Here is a 15,513-nt window from a genome sequence, read left to right on the forward strand (position 1 = left end):
CCGAAGATCAATGATCGATTTTGTGATCGTGTCATATGATCTGAGGCCGCATGTTTTGGACACTCGGGTAAAGAGAGGGGCGGAACTGTCAACCGACCACCATCTGGTTGTGAGTTGGATCAGGGAATGGGGGAAATTTCCGGATAGACCTGGTAAGCCCAAACGAGTAGTGCGGGTGAACTGGGAACGTCTGGAGGAGGCCCCCGTCCTAGGTATCTTCAACTCACACCTCCGGCGGAGTTTTTCTGGCATTCCTGTGGAGGTTGGGGACATTGAGCCGGAGTGGGCGGTGTTCAAAGCCTCCATTGCTGAAGCTGCGACGGCTAGCTGTGGCCTCAGGGTCTTAGGTTCCTCAAGGGACGGTAACCCTCGGACACCGTGGTGGACACCGGTGGTCAGGGAAGCCGTCCGATTGAAGAAGGAGGCCTTCCGGGATATGATATCCTGGAGGACTCCTGACTCGGTTGCAGGGTACCGACAGGCCCGAAGGGCTGCAGCTGCTGCCGTGTCGGAGGCTAAGCAGCGGGTGTGGGAGAAGTTCGGAGAGGTCATGGAGAAGGACTTTCGGTCGGCACCAAAGTGTTTCTGGAAGACTATCCGGCACCTCAGGAGGGGGAAAAGGGGAACCATCCAAGCTGTGTACAGTAAGGATGGGACTCTGTTGACCTCAACTGAGGAGGTCGTCGGACGTTGGAAGGAACACTTTGAGGAACTCCTGAATCCGAATAACACGCCCTCTATGTTGGAGGCAGAGCTCGAGGTTGATGGTGTTTCGTCGTCAATTTCCCTGGTGGAGGTCACTGAGGTAGTCAAACATCTCCGCAGTGGCAAAGCCCCAGGGATTGATGAGATCCAGCCAGAAATGCTAAAGGCTCTGGGTGTTGAGGGGCTGTCATGGTTGACATGCCTATTCAACATCGCGTGGGAGTCGGGTACAGTGCCAAAGGAGTGGCAAACCGGGGTGGTGGTTCCCCTGTTCAAAAAGGGGGACCAGAGAGTGTGTACCAATTATTGGGGTATCACACTTCTCAGCCTCCCTGGTAAAGTCTACTCCAAGGTGCTGGAAAGGAGGGTTCGGCCGATCGTCGAACCTCAGATTGAAGAGGAACAATGCGGTTTTCGCCCCGGACGTGGAACTACGGACCAGCTCTTCACTCTTGCAAGGATCCTGGAGGGGGCCTGGGAGTATGCCCATCCGGTCCACTTGTGTTTTGTGGATCTGGAGAAGGCGTATGACCGGGTCCCCCGGGAGAAACTGTGGGAGGTGCTGCGGGAGTATGGGGTAAGGGGGTCTCTCCTCAGGGCCATCCAATCCCTGTACTCCCAAAGCGAGAGCTGTGTTCGGGTCCTCGGCAGCCAGTCAGTTTCGTTCTCAGTGGGTGCTGGTCTCCGCCAGGGCTGCGCCTTGTCACCAATCCTGTTTGTGATATACATGGACAGGATATCGAGGCGTAGTCGTGGTGGGGAGGGGTTGCAGTTCGGTGGTCTGAGGATCTCGTCACTGCTTTTTGCGGATGATGTGGTCCTCATTGGATCATCGGCTTGTGACCTTCAGCACTCACTGGATCGGCTGGCGGCCGAGTGTGAAGCGGCTGGGATGAGGATCAGCACCGCTAAATCTGAGGCCATGACTCTTAGCAGGAAACCGATGGATTGCTTACTCCGGGTAGGAAATGAGTCCTTAGCCCAAGTGAAGGAGTTCAAGTACCTCGGGGTCTTGTTCGCGAGTGAGGGTACTATGGAGCGTGAGATTGGCCAGAGAATCGGAGCAGCGGGGGCGGTATTGCGTTCGCTTTACCGCACCGTTGTAACGAAAAGAGAGCTGAGCCGCAAGGCAAAGCTCTCGATCTACCGGTCGATCTTCGTTCCTATCCTCACCTATGGTCATGAGTGCTGGGTGATGACCGAAAGGACGAGATCGCGGGTACAAGCGGCCGAGATGAGTTTTCTCAGAAGGGTGGCTGGCGTCTCCCTTAGAGATAGGGTGAGAAGCTCAGTCATCCGTGAGGGACTCGGATTAGAGCCGCTGCTCCTTTACTTAGAAAGGAGTCAGCTGAGGTGGTTCGGGCATCTGGTAAGGATGCCCACTGGGCGCCTCCCTTGGGAGGTGTTTCAGGCACGTCCAGTGGGGAGGAGACCTCGGGGAAGACCCAGGACTAGGTGGAGAGATTATATCTCAACACTGGCCTGGGAACGCCTCGGGATCCCCCCGTCAGAGCTGGTCAATGTGGCCCGGGAAAGGGAAGTCTGGGGCCCCCTGCTTGAGCTGCTCCCCCCGCGACCCGACCCCGGATAAGCGGATGACGATGAGATGAGATGAGATGTGGATTTTGAGATGATGGCTCAGGCTCCTCTTTGCTCCAAATCACACTGAATGTGAACGTGGTCTGAAACATGGTGGAGAGATGGGTAGCCTTAGCATTGGTATTGGGGTTGATCTTGGAATATTTTGAAGTTTATCAAACGCTGATCCTTCCTTTTATTGTTTCTCCTGTGTTTTGTCCATTGTGCGGCAATGTTTTACAGCAAAGCATTGTGTGTAAAAGTGAATTCATCAAACTGCAACAATGTGAGTGACTATTAATCCTATGAACTTTAAACTTGGTGGGTGTATTGCTGGGGACCCAAGGGAAGGACATTTGGTTCATAATTTAGTGCAATGTGGACAGAAAACACATTTAGTCTTCATAGACTTTGAATAAAGAAATCATCTGCTGGGCTCTGCAGCAGCAGGGCGGGTCGTCAGTGATCTGGAAAACATGTCATTAGTACAGCAGCAGTCAGAGCTGAACAACAGACAGAAAAGTTACTTCACATCTACATTAAAAAGGAAAGAAATATAAAGCTTCATTAGAAAGCCACAGATTACCATGGTATTACAGTTAATGATATATTACTCTTTAGTTTTGTTTTAAACCCATGTGTTTGAATGGAGTGAAATAAATATGTCACCTTCTGCCAAATAATCTTTAATTCTTATATTAGCAATACTTTTATCTTTTAACATATATATATTTGGAAAAAAAATAATAAGTCACTTAATAAGTAGACATTTAATTACTCAGTATGTATGACTGGATTTTGGGCTGTGGAAATTAGAAAGTATTTAGGGAAAGACTTACACAAATTTGCTTTTAGTCTTAGGATGGTTTTAACAATAACGATAATACAGAATATCACTGGAGTCTTTGATGTCTGGATGTTTTATTCAGATCATCAGTGAAGTGAGATCCACAAACTGCTGATGACGCTCTGTGTGGCGCTCCACACATCTCCAGATTGACTAATTCTGTTTTCAGGGTGAAAAATTATTCAATTACTGTGTACATGTAGCCGAACGCTGTTGGACTGAAGCGAGACAGTTGTCATGAATCAGAGAGACTGCTTAGAATTGATGGTAATTTGTTACGCGACACAAATGAAACTCATTGTGGGCTCAACAGTTCTGCAATTAAAAGTTCTTACTGAGGTTGATGTGTTGTTGTTTCAACACCACATGTGTGCTTTGCGTTCAAAATGTATATTTTAGTAGCTCTCTGTTTGTGTGTTGCCTGGATAGAATAACATTCTTCCTTGGAAATCGTGAGAAAGCAAATATTCCGTTAGTCTGGATTCATTCTTGTCCTCACACATTATATAGGGCAAATAAATATTGATAGAGGAGCTCAGTCTTTGGAGTTTAGATCTTATTAACCAATAAAACAGCCTTTATGAAATTTCTGGAGCAACTTCTTATCATTATTTTCTAGACAGATGGCAGTTTGTCTTTTATACGGCTGCTGTGTGACCCTTTACATTCCGCCATAATTGTCTTTAATAATATCAATGAAATATAATTTAAGTGACATTTTCCGTACGCACGTTGGCTGTCACAGGAGCAGTGAGTCGACATCACGATGAAACAGCATGTAAATGTGGACAGGCAGGTGCTGTTTGTGAGTGCTTTTACCATAGTCACTGCTCAGGGGTCAATCCTCTGGCCCAATTTGTCGGTAAAGGCAGACTCATTCCCTTCAGCTATTCCAGTCAATCAAGTTTGACCTCATGTCAAAAAAACAAGAACACATAAGCAGACACAGCAGTTCTCACAGACTTGGTATAGCTGCAGTCACCGAGCACAGTCCCACATCAAAAGGGGAAAAGCATGTGTCACCATGTGTCTGTCCTGGTATTATTATACAGCCATGAGTTCCACGGAGGAAAGGCTGAAGTGGATTTGGACTAAAGGGGGGTGTATGTGGAGGAGCAGATATGAGTTAAGGGCTTTTTTTTAGGATCTGACACGTTTTGGCGTGAGGTGTTATTGTTTGTCTTTTATTCATACAACCTACACATCCAGGAGTGTTCCTCAGTTATTATCGTTGCATAGAGAGCACACAGCTCAGCACTTCTTAACAGACGTAAAAAGACTGGAAGGCGCTCGCAGCAAATTGGGTGTTCGTCACACTTAACTTTGAAATGCACCCACTGTTTTTATTTGACAGGTTTGTTTTTTTCAGGGGTTTTTTCAGTGCATCAAACTGACTTGACACGTCTACTTGTAAACTGCAGCCAGACCCATTCAGCTAAAATTAGCCACATTGAGAATAATGTTAACCAAAGAGCTGCGCTGTGTTTTGTATAGCCATTATTGATATTATGGAACAGTGTTATTCTACAAAATATATTGCTGTAAAATAAATTACTGCAACAGTAAGAAGCCTGGTGGAAATCAGATCAATGCAAAAACATATTTCATTGATAATCAATTAAATCCAATAATATAAAGCTGCATAAGACTCATTTGATACTATTAAAATATTGTTTGTGAAGTTACCTACTTTTAATTTAGAAATATTTTGAATTCAGGACTTTAACTACTAATATAGAGTGTGAATTCCCAACCCGATATAAGAGTGAGATGGGTTTGGTCAAAAGTCTCTGTAAATTGGATAGATTAGCAATAACCATGTGTGTCAGTGACAGGGTAACAAAGCCACTGCAGCTTAGTTTAACAGCAGTTGGTCTGAGTCGGGCTCGGACACAAAGAACAGTCAAGCCGTCGGGCTTGATTCATTTTCTCCCAAGCTTGAATGGGTACGGACAGGAAACTGCAGCCCAAGCCGCTCTATATGAAAACAGTATTTTATATTATGCTATCGCAACTGTTATCTCATTAAAGTTGAGAATAAGAAGAACAAGAAAATAAATTATTGCTTTTCATGTAATCAGAGAATGTTAACATAGAGAACCACTGCCTTATCATACAAACTATACATTTTTACTATCTGTGTTGAATGTAGACTCTAAAAAGAAGGCCTACTCATCAGAACGTAAGGTAGCTGAATTTCTTCAAGTTCTGAGCTTCCTGTGTGCAGCCAACCCACAGAAACATCATACAAAAAGTATTAATGTGACACACATCAAATAAATGTTGGCCTTAAAGACACTGTCGCCAATCTCAAAGACAAAAGAGACGATTAAAAAGAGTTCATTACACAATTAGTTTCTTTATAAAAGACAGGGCAAGGCAAGGCATTTTTATTACAAAAGGGAATCCTTTCATTTCCAGAATGAAACGACATGTGTCAGGTGGATTTTATAAGCAGCATCAGCTCACTACCTTGTTTGTTTCATAGTCAACGAAGCTAGAATAGACAATATGGTGGGAGATGTTGGGAGGGTGTGCATGTGTATATCCAGCTCTGGGACCTTGAACTGTTAAAGCCGCCTAACAGAATCCCAAGTGTGTGAATTAGAAAGGTAGGTACTCGCACATTCCCACATTCCCACACACACAGACACACACTCTCACAAAGACCAGACTGAGTTTGGCAAAGTGCTGTATAAAATACCCTTCTGAATCAATGGTGCTGACTTCAGGAGACTATAGCTTTTATCTGAACCTCCCGCAGGCAGTCAGCAACAAGGTGGGGAGTAGAGACTAGAGAGCATTCACTGCCTCGGGTTCTGTCTTGGCATAATAAAGGAATATTTCATGTGTGACACTCACAGCCTATGGTCGTACACTATCTAAAGCAGACTTTAAGCTAGCAATAATTAACGTAAACATATGGCGTGTGCCTCAATTGAATTTTGCCTCTCCTCCACGCAGCCTTGAGTCTTTACTGCACACCGGCTAGAAATAATCCACTGCACATGCTAATCACTTGGCAATCGATTTGGCCCTTTTTGGTCCAACAATTTCTGTAAACCCCTGAATTGATCTGAGAGAAATCAATTAACAGCTCAGGGTACGTAAATATGAACGGAAAATATGGATCGGTCTGCATACAGTATGACCATCTGAGCAAATTCTGACTGCACTCTGCGTGCCTGTTCAGGGATGCGAGGTGCAAGCAAATTCCAGTCAGGTTCGACTAGCCCCAGGTGAACTGTGATAACCAGGCAGTCTGCAGTGATAAAGTTATCTTATATCCATCAAGGAGAAAATGCACTTAACCCTCAACATTCAGCCCTGCTGTGTTATCTGCACTATAATGGAAATTGATAAAACGAGAGCTGTCTTATCATAATCCCAAATACATAACAGTGGGATATTGCTATTTTAGGATGCTCCAGGCGAAGAAAGAGGGAGGAATGTAGAGGGCAGTAGGAGAACGTTGCCTCTTGGTAGAAGATCCGATGTTATCTGGTTGTATTGATGGAGCAGCTCCAGCAGATGCAAGAGGCGTCATTTTGTCGAGAGGCATTCCTCATAACTGGCCGAATTGTCACTGTCATCAGAGGGCGCGGAGCTAAGCAGTGGCTGACTCAGTGAATTCTGGGCCTGGAGGAGGACTTGCACAGAAATAACACCCTGATAAGCATTAAAAAGTGAGGGGGAGACGAGGGGGGAGGCGGCTGATTATTAAAGCAAGAGACCCAAATATGTGGGTGTGAGGGACCCAAATATGAAAAGGAGATTATTATAGACACAGTGAAAGGAAGCGAGAGGGAGTGAAAGGGAAAGGGAGGCTGCATGAACTTGCAACATGCTGACGCCATTGGTTTGTGTCCCTGTGCATTTTATTAAGCCTCTATCATTATACAGATTTAAGAGGAGCAGCCAAAGTCATGGAGTAATTAGGCCTGTGATTAAAAATACCAGCTTAAAGTATCAATCCAAATATTTTTTGGGGTCCCACAACAGGCTGATGTGGATTTACCCTCTAGAATTTTGGGGGAAAATAAACCTACAAGGCAAAATTCATAACATTTTTTTTATGGGAATAGAGATTTATCCATCATGCTTGCATATAGACTACATCATTTCCATGCTCACTGCCTTCCTGTATAAAGCACACCCTTGAATTGAGAGGTTCAATAAACATTCCTGTAGGTCACTCTGAATTTTGGATTCCCTTAAATGCCAGACCCATAACTTGACTTTTCAGGTCTATAATAAAAGGCGTACACATATACTTTCTATTTAAGAGTGAGAGAAAAGTTAGGCTCTCAGAGAGGGAAGTCGATCCATAATGAAGAGGATACGTATCTCAATGAAAAATGCCGGAAATGTCTCGTCCGTCTGGATTCCTTTTTTCCTGCTCACACTGTGCTGAGGGCTCTCTTATGTGGCCAGATACCCCACAGAGGCGTTGATTAAGTCAAGCCGAAGGCAAAAGCCTGCCTGAAATCAAGAGCCCCCAGCTCACTCAGTAAGCTATCAGGTAACCCATCTCCCTCGCTCATTCAGTCTCCAGTCAGATACTGAAGCTGAGAGGCACTATTAGAGCCCGGGCTGCAGCCCTAAAGAGCATTCTGCTGGATGTTGATAACCGGCAGGTACCAGGATGTGGAGAGAGGGAGGGAATGAGTGAAGTGGAAAAGGAGCGAGGATACGGCAGTACTGGGAGGCGGAGGAGGGTAAACGATCTCTGAAGGCCATCCTATTAATGGAGCCTTTTCATTAGTAGCACTAATGCAAATGATTGGTGGAGCTAATGAGCTCGAAGGTTCACGTGAACGTGGGCTCGGAGGAGCAGCGGTGTGTGATGATCACAGCGGGAAACAAAAGGTGATGAGCTTTTGAACATCGTATCTGGTTGTGATGAACATTTCACTTGTACAAGAGCAGGAGAGATGAAGAGAGAAATGGGTGAATGAGCTGATGGGAGGACGAGTCAATTGTGCACCAACTCAATATGGCGTGGCCGCCACAGGCAAGAGGGTGCAAGATGAATGTTGGAGGGGACGGATGTATTTCATTGTCAGTGGACTGAAGAGCGGTAAAGCATGGAAAATGTCTCGATTACCTTCCACAAAGTGCTTGCCCACTCCCAGTATGTAAGCACTTTAGAAGATGATGAAGCACAGCTCATTCTGCGAAGGCTCAGCGACCGCTCATCAGATGTTATGAGCGTCAAATGATATTCCTGTTATACTCTTTACCGAACAACTGCAAACCCTGCATTTCGTTTTACGCTTTAGTGTGTTAAAGACATCCCCAGTGGCTTCTATGAACCTTGCATGTAGGGGGATTTAGCTCGACTTACAGCGTGGTGTGTGCAGGATCAGTTTGGCTCTGGAGCGTCTCATGTGGACTCTCTCGGGGGAGCTGGTGGGGCGAGGACCAGAGGCCACTGATTGATGGTCAAGGACACTGAACCCCTCCCCCCACCTTGGTGCTCAGAGGAGCCCGTCTCTGAAGCTGTGTCCTCAGGAGGATTTGGATGCCGCCTGGCTGGCTGCCGTCTCTGCTCCACTTGTGACAACCTGCGCAGAGGAAACAACCATTTTGGGGAATGAATCATCCAATAAACGACAAATGAATGAATAGGAGATGGAATAGTAGACAAATAAGACTTTTTTTATTTGTCTACTCATCTGGCCTCTACCATTTTCACATGTGTATTTCAGAACATGTACGAAACAGAAGGCAAGCGAGTAGCACTTCTGAATGGATGTTTTCACAAACCTCAATGTGTGCGCTGGTTAAATCGATGAAAGACGACGAGGAGAGAAACTCATGCCATTCCTTGATGAATGATTTTCCAGTGAATTACAGAGCAATGCAAAATACTCTGGAGTCTGCTCACCAGAAACCCTGCATCGTGTGTCTCTGCTGCATATTTCAGAATGATTCATTATCTGTGTCAACAGTGACTGAGGTTCAGGGCCTTAGCATTTGTTGTGCATATGATATGTGGGTGACAAAAGTGCTGTGGATGGAGATTTGGGAGGGATAAAGGAGGAGGGAGGGAGCACGAGAGAAAGGGAGAGATTGGCTCGTACTCCCAGCACACTATTTAAAGCTGATGGCTCCAATCCAGAATCAGGAGAGAGAAGCAGGGATTGTTATTTTCATATAACTCTGACGAGTGCTGGGAAGGTTTTTACTTCTTTTCATTTCAATCCTGTTGTAAAACAGTAATTGAAGTGTATCGCTTTCATCTCCACTTATCTCCTCTCCTCGTCTCCCGTCGGAGCGCTGCTTGTCTTCCCACCGTTTCCGCATCTTGACACTGTTGGTTTGTCTATGATATATTGTCTGGGATTCCGTTGCTTCATTGTAGCTCGCCGCTGATGTGCATCGCAATTAAATTCAAACCCCAAAGAGGAAGAGCTCAGTTAACCACCCCCTCCACCACCACCACCACCACCTCTTCCTCTCTCTCCTGTCCATGGCTGATGCAGCCACACACTCGCTCCCCTTTCAATCACTGTCTTTTTTTCCCCCGTCTCTTTTCCTTTGATTACCCCCTCTTCTCCCCTGTATCTTTCTTTTTGTGCTGGCGTTCTCTCCGTCTCTGTCTCTTTCCCCATTCGGCTCCCTTCATGTTAATAAGCAGGATAATGGTGTTGCAGGCTGTTCCTGTTTGGGGAGTTAATTAAAATGGCAAAGTTACAACCCACGCAGTCAAAACAATGGAGACCCCTGTTTTCTGCAGTTACGAGGGGAGATATTAAACGAGTCCAGATTCTGGGAGGCAGGAACCCAGTAACACTGACTGCTCCCAAACTTGTCTTCATACTTCCCCTCCTTAAGTTTAGCTCAACCATTAATCTCTCTGCTAATTTTGGAAATCTCTTGTCGGTCAAATGTGCTGCTATTGGAACAAGTACAAATTAAAAACCACAGATCAAGCAAACAGCCCATTCCAAACAGGCAGGTTTAGATTTGGCACTGCACTAGTTCCAACCATTTCTCAAATCTCATTTCTAATTGATAAAAGATTCTGCTACATCAAAACAAGTGCTCCTACTTTCTCCCTCAACCAATGGCAACCCAGCGATACCCAAAGTGAGGCCGAGTAGCAGAAAACAGTGAGTGAGAGAAAAGCTGAGAAAAGGTTGTGTTTTCAATAACAGATCAGGCACAATCATTATTTTGTCATGTTTCCTTTTGCAGGTCATTGAATGCAATAAACATATATATTGAAAAACTAAATATGAAAGAGAATCGTGATCCAATTTTGAAAACAAAAAATCCAGATTATCATTTTTTCCAGAATCCTGCTGCCCTCTCCTGCAGTACTGAGGTATTCAGGAGATTCATATCAGTGATCCAGAGATTACCTTGTGATCTCACTTAACTGCTGAATGGAAAGCAGTTGTGTGTAAGATATTTATATGATTATTACAGCACTTACTGAGCCAGAATCTACACTAACAATGACCAGATGAGAAACTGAAGATAGGGAAATAGTGACATCTGCCTATTACCCATCCGCCACCACCTCACACACACGCACACATACACTCACTCTAACACACACACACACACACACACACACACATACGCACACAAACCCCAAATGATTGTGCTAGCGTGGCTAGCACAATGCAGTTCACTCAGGCTTCGGCAAAAGTGGGGCCGGCGGAGCAGGACAGGAGCTGTTTCCATGGTTACAATTCTCGGCTCGCTCTCACAGCCCAGGAAAACTGTGTCATTATCCTGTACTTTGGATTGGAGAAGAGAGAGAGAGAGCGAGAGAGAAAGAGAGAGCGCGGGGGATACAAAGAGAGAGAGAATGAGGCAGAAAGGGGAGACAAAGATAGAAAGGCAAGGAGAAATAAGGGGAGGGGGCTGCAGTTCACACAGGCCAACCATGCATCTAACACACACATCATCAAAATTTGCACCCATTTGTGCTCCTCTATTCACCACCTTTCTTCTTCTTTTTTTTTCGCTGCTTTTTATTCCGTCGGTGGAGCTATAGTTTTCACTCTAATAGGTAAACAACTTCAATCCTGACAAATAATGCTTGGAAATATCAGGTGAAAGCTGTGTTGTGTCAGGTGATAATGGGATGTGTCTGTTTTTTCAACTCTCTCTCGGGCATCTCCGGTGAAAATTGTCCCCAACAAGCTATCATGTTGGTAAAAAAAGGAAAAAAGGATCAGTCTGTGCATCATGGTATTTATTTTAACACAGCGACAGCCACGTGCCCCGCTAATGATAACCAGCAAAGGGCTCTTATTGGATAAATACACGGGCCCACAATAACCATGGCACAGATCGGATCCTCCTCTAACAAATCTGAGAATCGTTTCCAACCTGAAATATACACAAAGAATGTTCACCTTTTTTGTGTGAGTGCAGAACGGCTGTGCAGTTATGTTGTTGCTTTGCTCGGCATGTTTCTGCAACGTGAGGTCCACATCAGAGGAGTTACATTGTGAACTAATTACATGGCCGTGTAAATAGAGGCACCCTGCTGATATGGGCTGTGCACCACATGATTTCCCCTGGTGGAGCAGAGCTTGTTTGCTTGCTGTGCTGCGTGTGTGTGTGTGTGTGTGTGTGTGTGTGTGTAGGCCTGCATGTGACCTGTACAAAGGTATGTGTGTGTGTGTTGATGGAGAGCATGTTTGTTGTGCTTTATTGAGCTACAAGTTAAAAAAAAGTCTCCGTTTTGAGGAGTGAAAGTGACCCCCCGCCGAATGAAAGGCTGGCCTCTCCCCCTTCCTCCTCTCCCCCCCTAGCCTTGCTTCTATTGCTGTGGCTGACTGCTGGTCAGAGAACCACAAGCAGCACAGAACACAGCCACCCTCCATAAACCATGTGACCAAAGCCCCTTGTTTATCTGATTATTGTTGATATAAAAGTAGAAAAAGATAAGATGGAGTAAAGATCAATATCATAGACCTTATTTAAGTATTTCAATTTCATGAAATTATAAATAATTGTACTTTTTATTCTGCTTTATGCCACAGTTGTAGTTTCCTACCATGGTTATTTTTCACAATAAACGTCCTGCACAGCCACTCAGGTGTTTCCTAGTCCTCAACCTGATTAGACCCAGAGTCCCAGAGGAGATACGGTTCAAATTACACAGTGTCGCAAATCTATGGAACAAAAAGAATAATAATGGAAAAATAATTAAATGGTAAATGGTTCTGCATGAACGTGCGCCAACACTTACAGGAGAGTGAGAGCGCCGTCACTCAAGTCTGGATTTTACATTTTTCAAATCAATTCTGAGTAAAAGATCTGATGGAGCAACAGAAGCCAAAACCTGTGTCAGTAGTCTCTAAAATTCTACATTAAAAGAATATTATGATAAGCTCATAAAAGACACTTCATTATAAAGATTAAACTGGTGGTTCACGACCTTCTTGACTCATGACCCTTTTCAATAAAGCCCTGACTTTGAGTTGTCAGCAGTTTTAACCATCGAACAATTCCTCTTTAAACTTTGCTCATGGTTGCTATAAAAAAATTCTTTCAGCCCCAAGAGGTGAATATATCACTAAAACTATAAAGAATAGAGATTATCTCGGGAAAAATGAGAATGCAGGTTTATGTAGCAGACCTGCCCTATTAGAGGAAAAGTTTATTTAAAAATGAATGTATCTATAGTTATCTTGTTGAGGAGTTGGCACCACTTGTCTGCCTTCTCGATTTAAAGCTACAAACTAACACCAGCAGCTGGTTAACTTACTATCAAGCCTTTTTTTATCATAATTTGAAAATAAATCTCCTAGCACCTTTAAAAGAAAGCAAATACATTCTTTCTCCATTGTTTTAATTTGTGAATCTCAATCAAATTCACTGCTGTTGTATTTATTCTTCATCTAAGTCCAAATTATAATATTTCCCAAAATTCGGTTTCGCGATTTATCTTCTCACTCATTTCAGGGGGACAGAACCGTAGGTTGGGAGCCACTGACCTCAACTGGCTGCAACAATACATTTTTAGGCAACGTTTGCATGCAACAGTATTAAAAGTCTTAAAAGGTCATTTATAAGTGTCACTTTCTTCAGATTCCGTACTTGCATTTATATATATTGATACAGCCACTTTTTATTTTGTTTAATATTTGTACATGTAGGATTTTAAATGCAGGACTCTGACTTGATTGTAATGTTACGTGAGTATTTTTTCCGCCTCAGTTTAGATTATACAGTACAGTGTTGTGAAGTATCAAGTGTCAAAAGTGCTACAGCTGTGGGAGCGGCTCAAATCAGCCACAGTTGTGCAGTAATTGCAGTTTTCACCGTCTCACTCAGAAGCCCCATGCAGGTTTACCAACGTGTCGCAGTGAAAATGCAATCACACCTAATCAGAGCTTCTTTTGTTTCCTGCCCACAGCGCCCAACACCGCACCCTACGGGACAGGAAGTGCACACATCCTGCTGGCCTGCCGATACCTGGTCCTGGCGCTCTCCTCCTTCATCAGCGTGTACTAGGCCAGCGCCAACACAATGACTGTCCAGAGCCTTTATCAATCCTATCTGACATTGCTGATGGCTGGAATTCAATCTGGTACAGTTTCTTGAAAAGCAGTGAGGGGGAAATAATCAGCATTTCTTTGTGTGGGGGTTTTATTGGGGGTGAAATTTCTGTTGTGTAAATACTTTGATGTTTTTTTTATTATTATTATTATTATCATTTTCTCTCCTTTTTTCATATTTTCTTTTCTGATTGATGGACCACCTTGTGAATCAGTGCTCACCCCCCCCCCCCCCCCCCCCCCCACCATGCCCCCCTCCACCTCCAATCATATCAAAAAATCCCCCAAACCTCCCAAATGAGATACTTTCATGCCTCTTTCTCTTGGAGGCGATGGTGCAAAAATTGACATTTCCGTGTTTTGTACACGGCTAAAAAGAAGCAATTGTGCCAGTACGCAGAATTACCATACCAATGTTGTATTGAATGTATTATGGGTTGTTGAATAAAGGAAAGACATTTCGATTCCTCACAATAAAAATTCAGATTATGGAGTGTGCTTAAAAATACAGAAAAAAAACGAAAGAAAAAAAAGAAAAAAGGCAGCGCTTTGTCAGGACCTGTATTGTCATGATTACTCAATAGATGGATGAACAGTGTTGAAGGTGTGCTTTGTTGTATTCTGAAATGGGTCCTTCAGTTACTATGCCTGCCTAACGATCGATCAGGCAGCTGTTCAAGTAGCAAAGTATCCTGTATTGTATCTTTATATTTTAATATAGTGTAGGCTTTTGTTTTAAAGTGGGACCAGCTTCTTCTCATTCGACCAAGAACGGAAACACGGTTTCACGACTTTGTACAGTGTAAAGGGAGGAACATCGCTGCCCTATGTTTACATTTATTCTTGAAAATATAAATACTGCAGTATATTCTCCATACTTATGTTCCAGTGAGTCCACATTTGTGATTGTCAGAACTAACCGTTGCAGTTGAGAAGAAAAAGTAGAGCCTGAGTTCACCGAATTCAACCTTTTTATTTTCTCAAAGACGTAGTTCTCTGAAACGAGCCACCTCCGGTAGGCATCAGTCCGCTGCGTGCCTACTGGTCATCCTCCAGCTGAAAACCCACAGTTACACATTGTGCGTCGCTTTAGGTTTTTGGCTTCAACTTTTGGCATGATACTTAGATAACTGAAAGTAGCATTCTGCCGCACAGTATTTTATTCCTCTCTCATACTTTGCAGATAATTCACTACTTAAATATATTACAATCTGTGGTACGGTGAATATATATCCTTCATTTTATCATTCAACAAATAACTGAACTCCAGAGAGCCAAAACCCGCATTCCAAGTGAAGTAAGATATGTAATTAAAAACGTGATCTACACAAAAGTGAAACCCACTCTGACGTCTCTCCAAGTCCTTCTCGTGTTAATTATGGGCAGCAGGACATGAATGAAGATCATGAACATGCTCATCACTACTAACAGGGCCTAAGGTGCTAACACCTGCTCCAAATGACTTCAACGCCAACAGACGAGCGGTCCGCAGAGCCAGTGAGCGTCCACAGGAGCTCCGAATAAATTAAACCATGAGGTCGTTTAATAGAAGAAGCTGTGGCTATGTGTTCACCCGTGTCAAATCGAATCTAAAAAGCAGTGTTATTGAGAGGGTTAACTTTCTGACGACACCGTCAGTGGTCATCTTCAAGTATCTTCAATCCACGGTGTGAAGAGACACTGTACTGTAATGCCTTAATAGAACCATAGACATGAAATTAACCTCGGTCAGACGGACACCTCCTGATGCGCTCGATGAAATATAACTTGCTTGTTTGATACACCCCTGATGATTGAATGTTCATTTGCCATTCAAATTAGGTATTATATCCACTGACACTAATCTCTCAA

At 44.0% G+C, this 15,513-nt stretch overlaps 1 protein-coding gene across 2 annotated transcripts in view; it reads left to right on the forward strand.

Moving 5' to 3' along the window:
- Positions 1 to 13,880, forward strand: part of negr1 (neuronal growth regulator 1) — a 133,846-nt gene extending 119,966 nt beyond the window's left edge. The window contains exon 8 of one of the 2 annotated variants that reach the window (XM_053431189.1): positions 13,521 to 13,880. In XM_053431189.1, coding sequence (XP_053287164.1) covers positions 13,521 to 13,618 — 98 coding nt within the window. In that variant the 3' untranslated portion in view covers positions 13,619 to 13,880. The remainder of the gene's footprint in view (positions 1 to 13,520) is intronic. The other variant, XM_053431190.1, reaches the window with a different exon arrangement.
- Positions 13,881 to 15,513: the final 1,633 nt, after the last annotated feature.

Source organism: Pleuronectes platessa, chromosome 9 (assembly GCF_947347685.1).
Source record: "Pleuronectes platessa chromosome 9, fPlePla1.1, whole genome shotgun sequence".
NCBI classification, from domain to species: Eukaryota; Metazoa; Chordata; class Actinopteri; order Pleuronectiformes; family Pleuronectidae; genus Pleuronectes; species Pleuronectes platessa.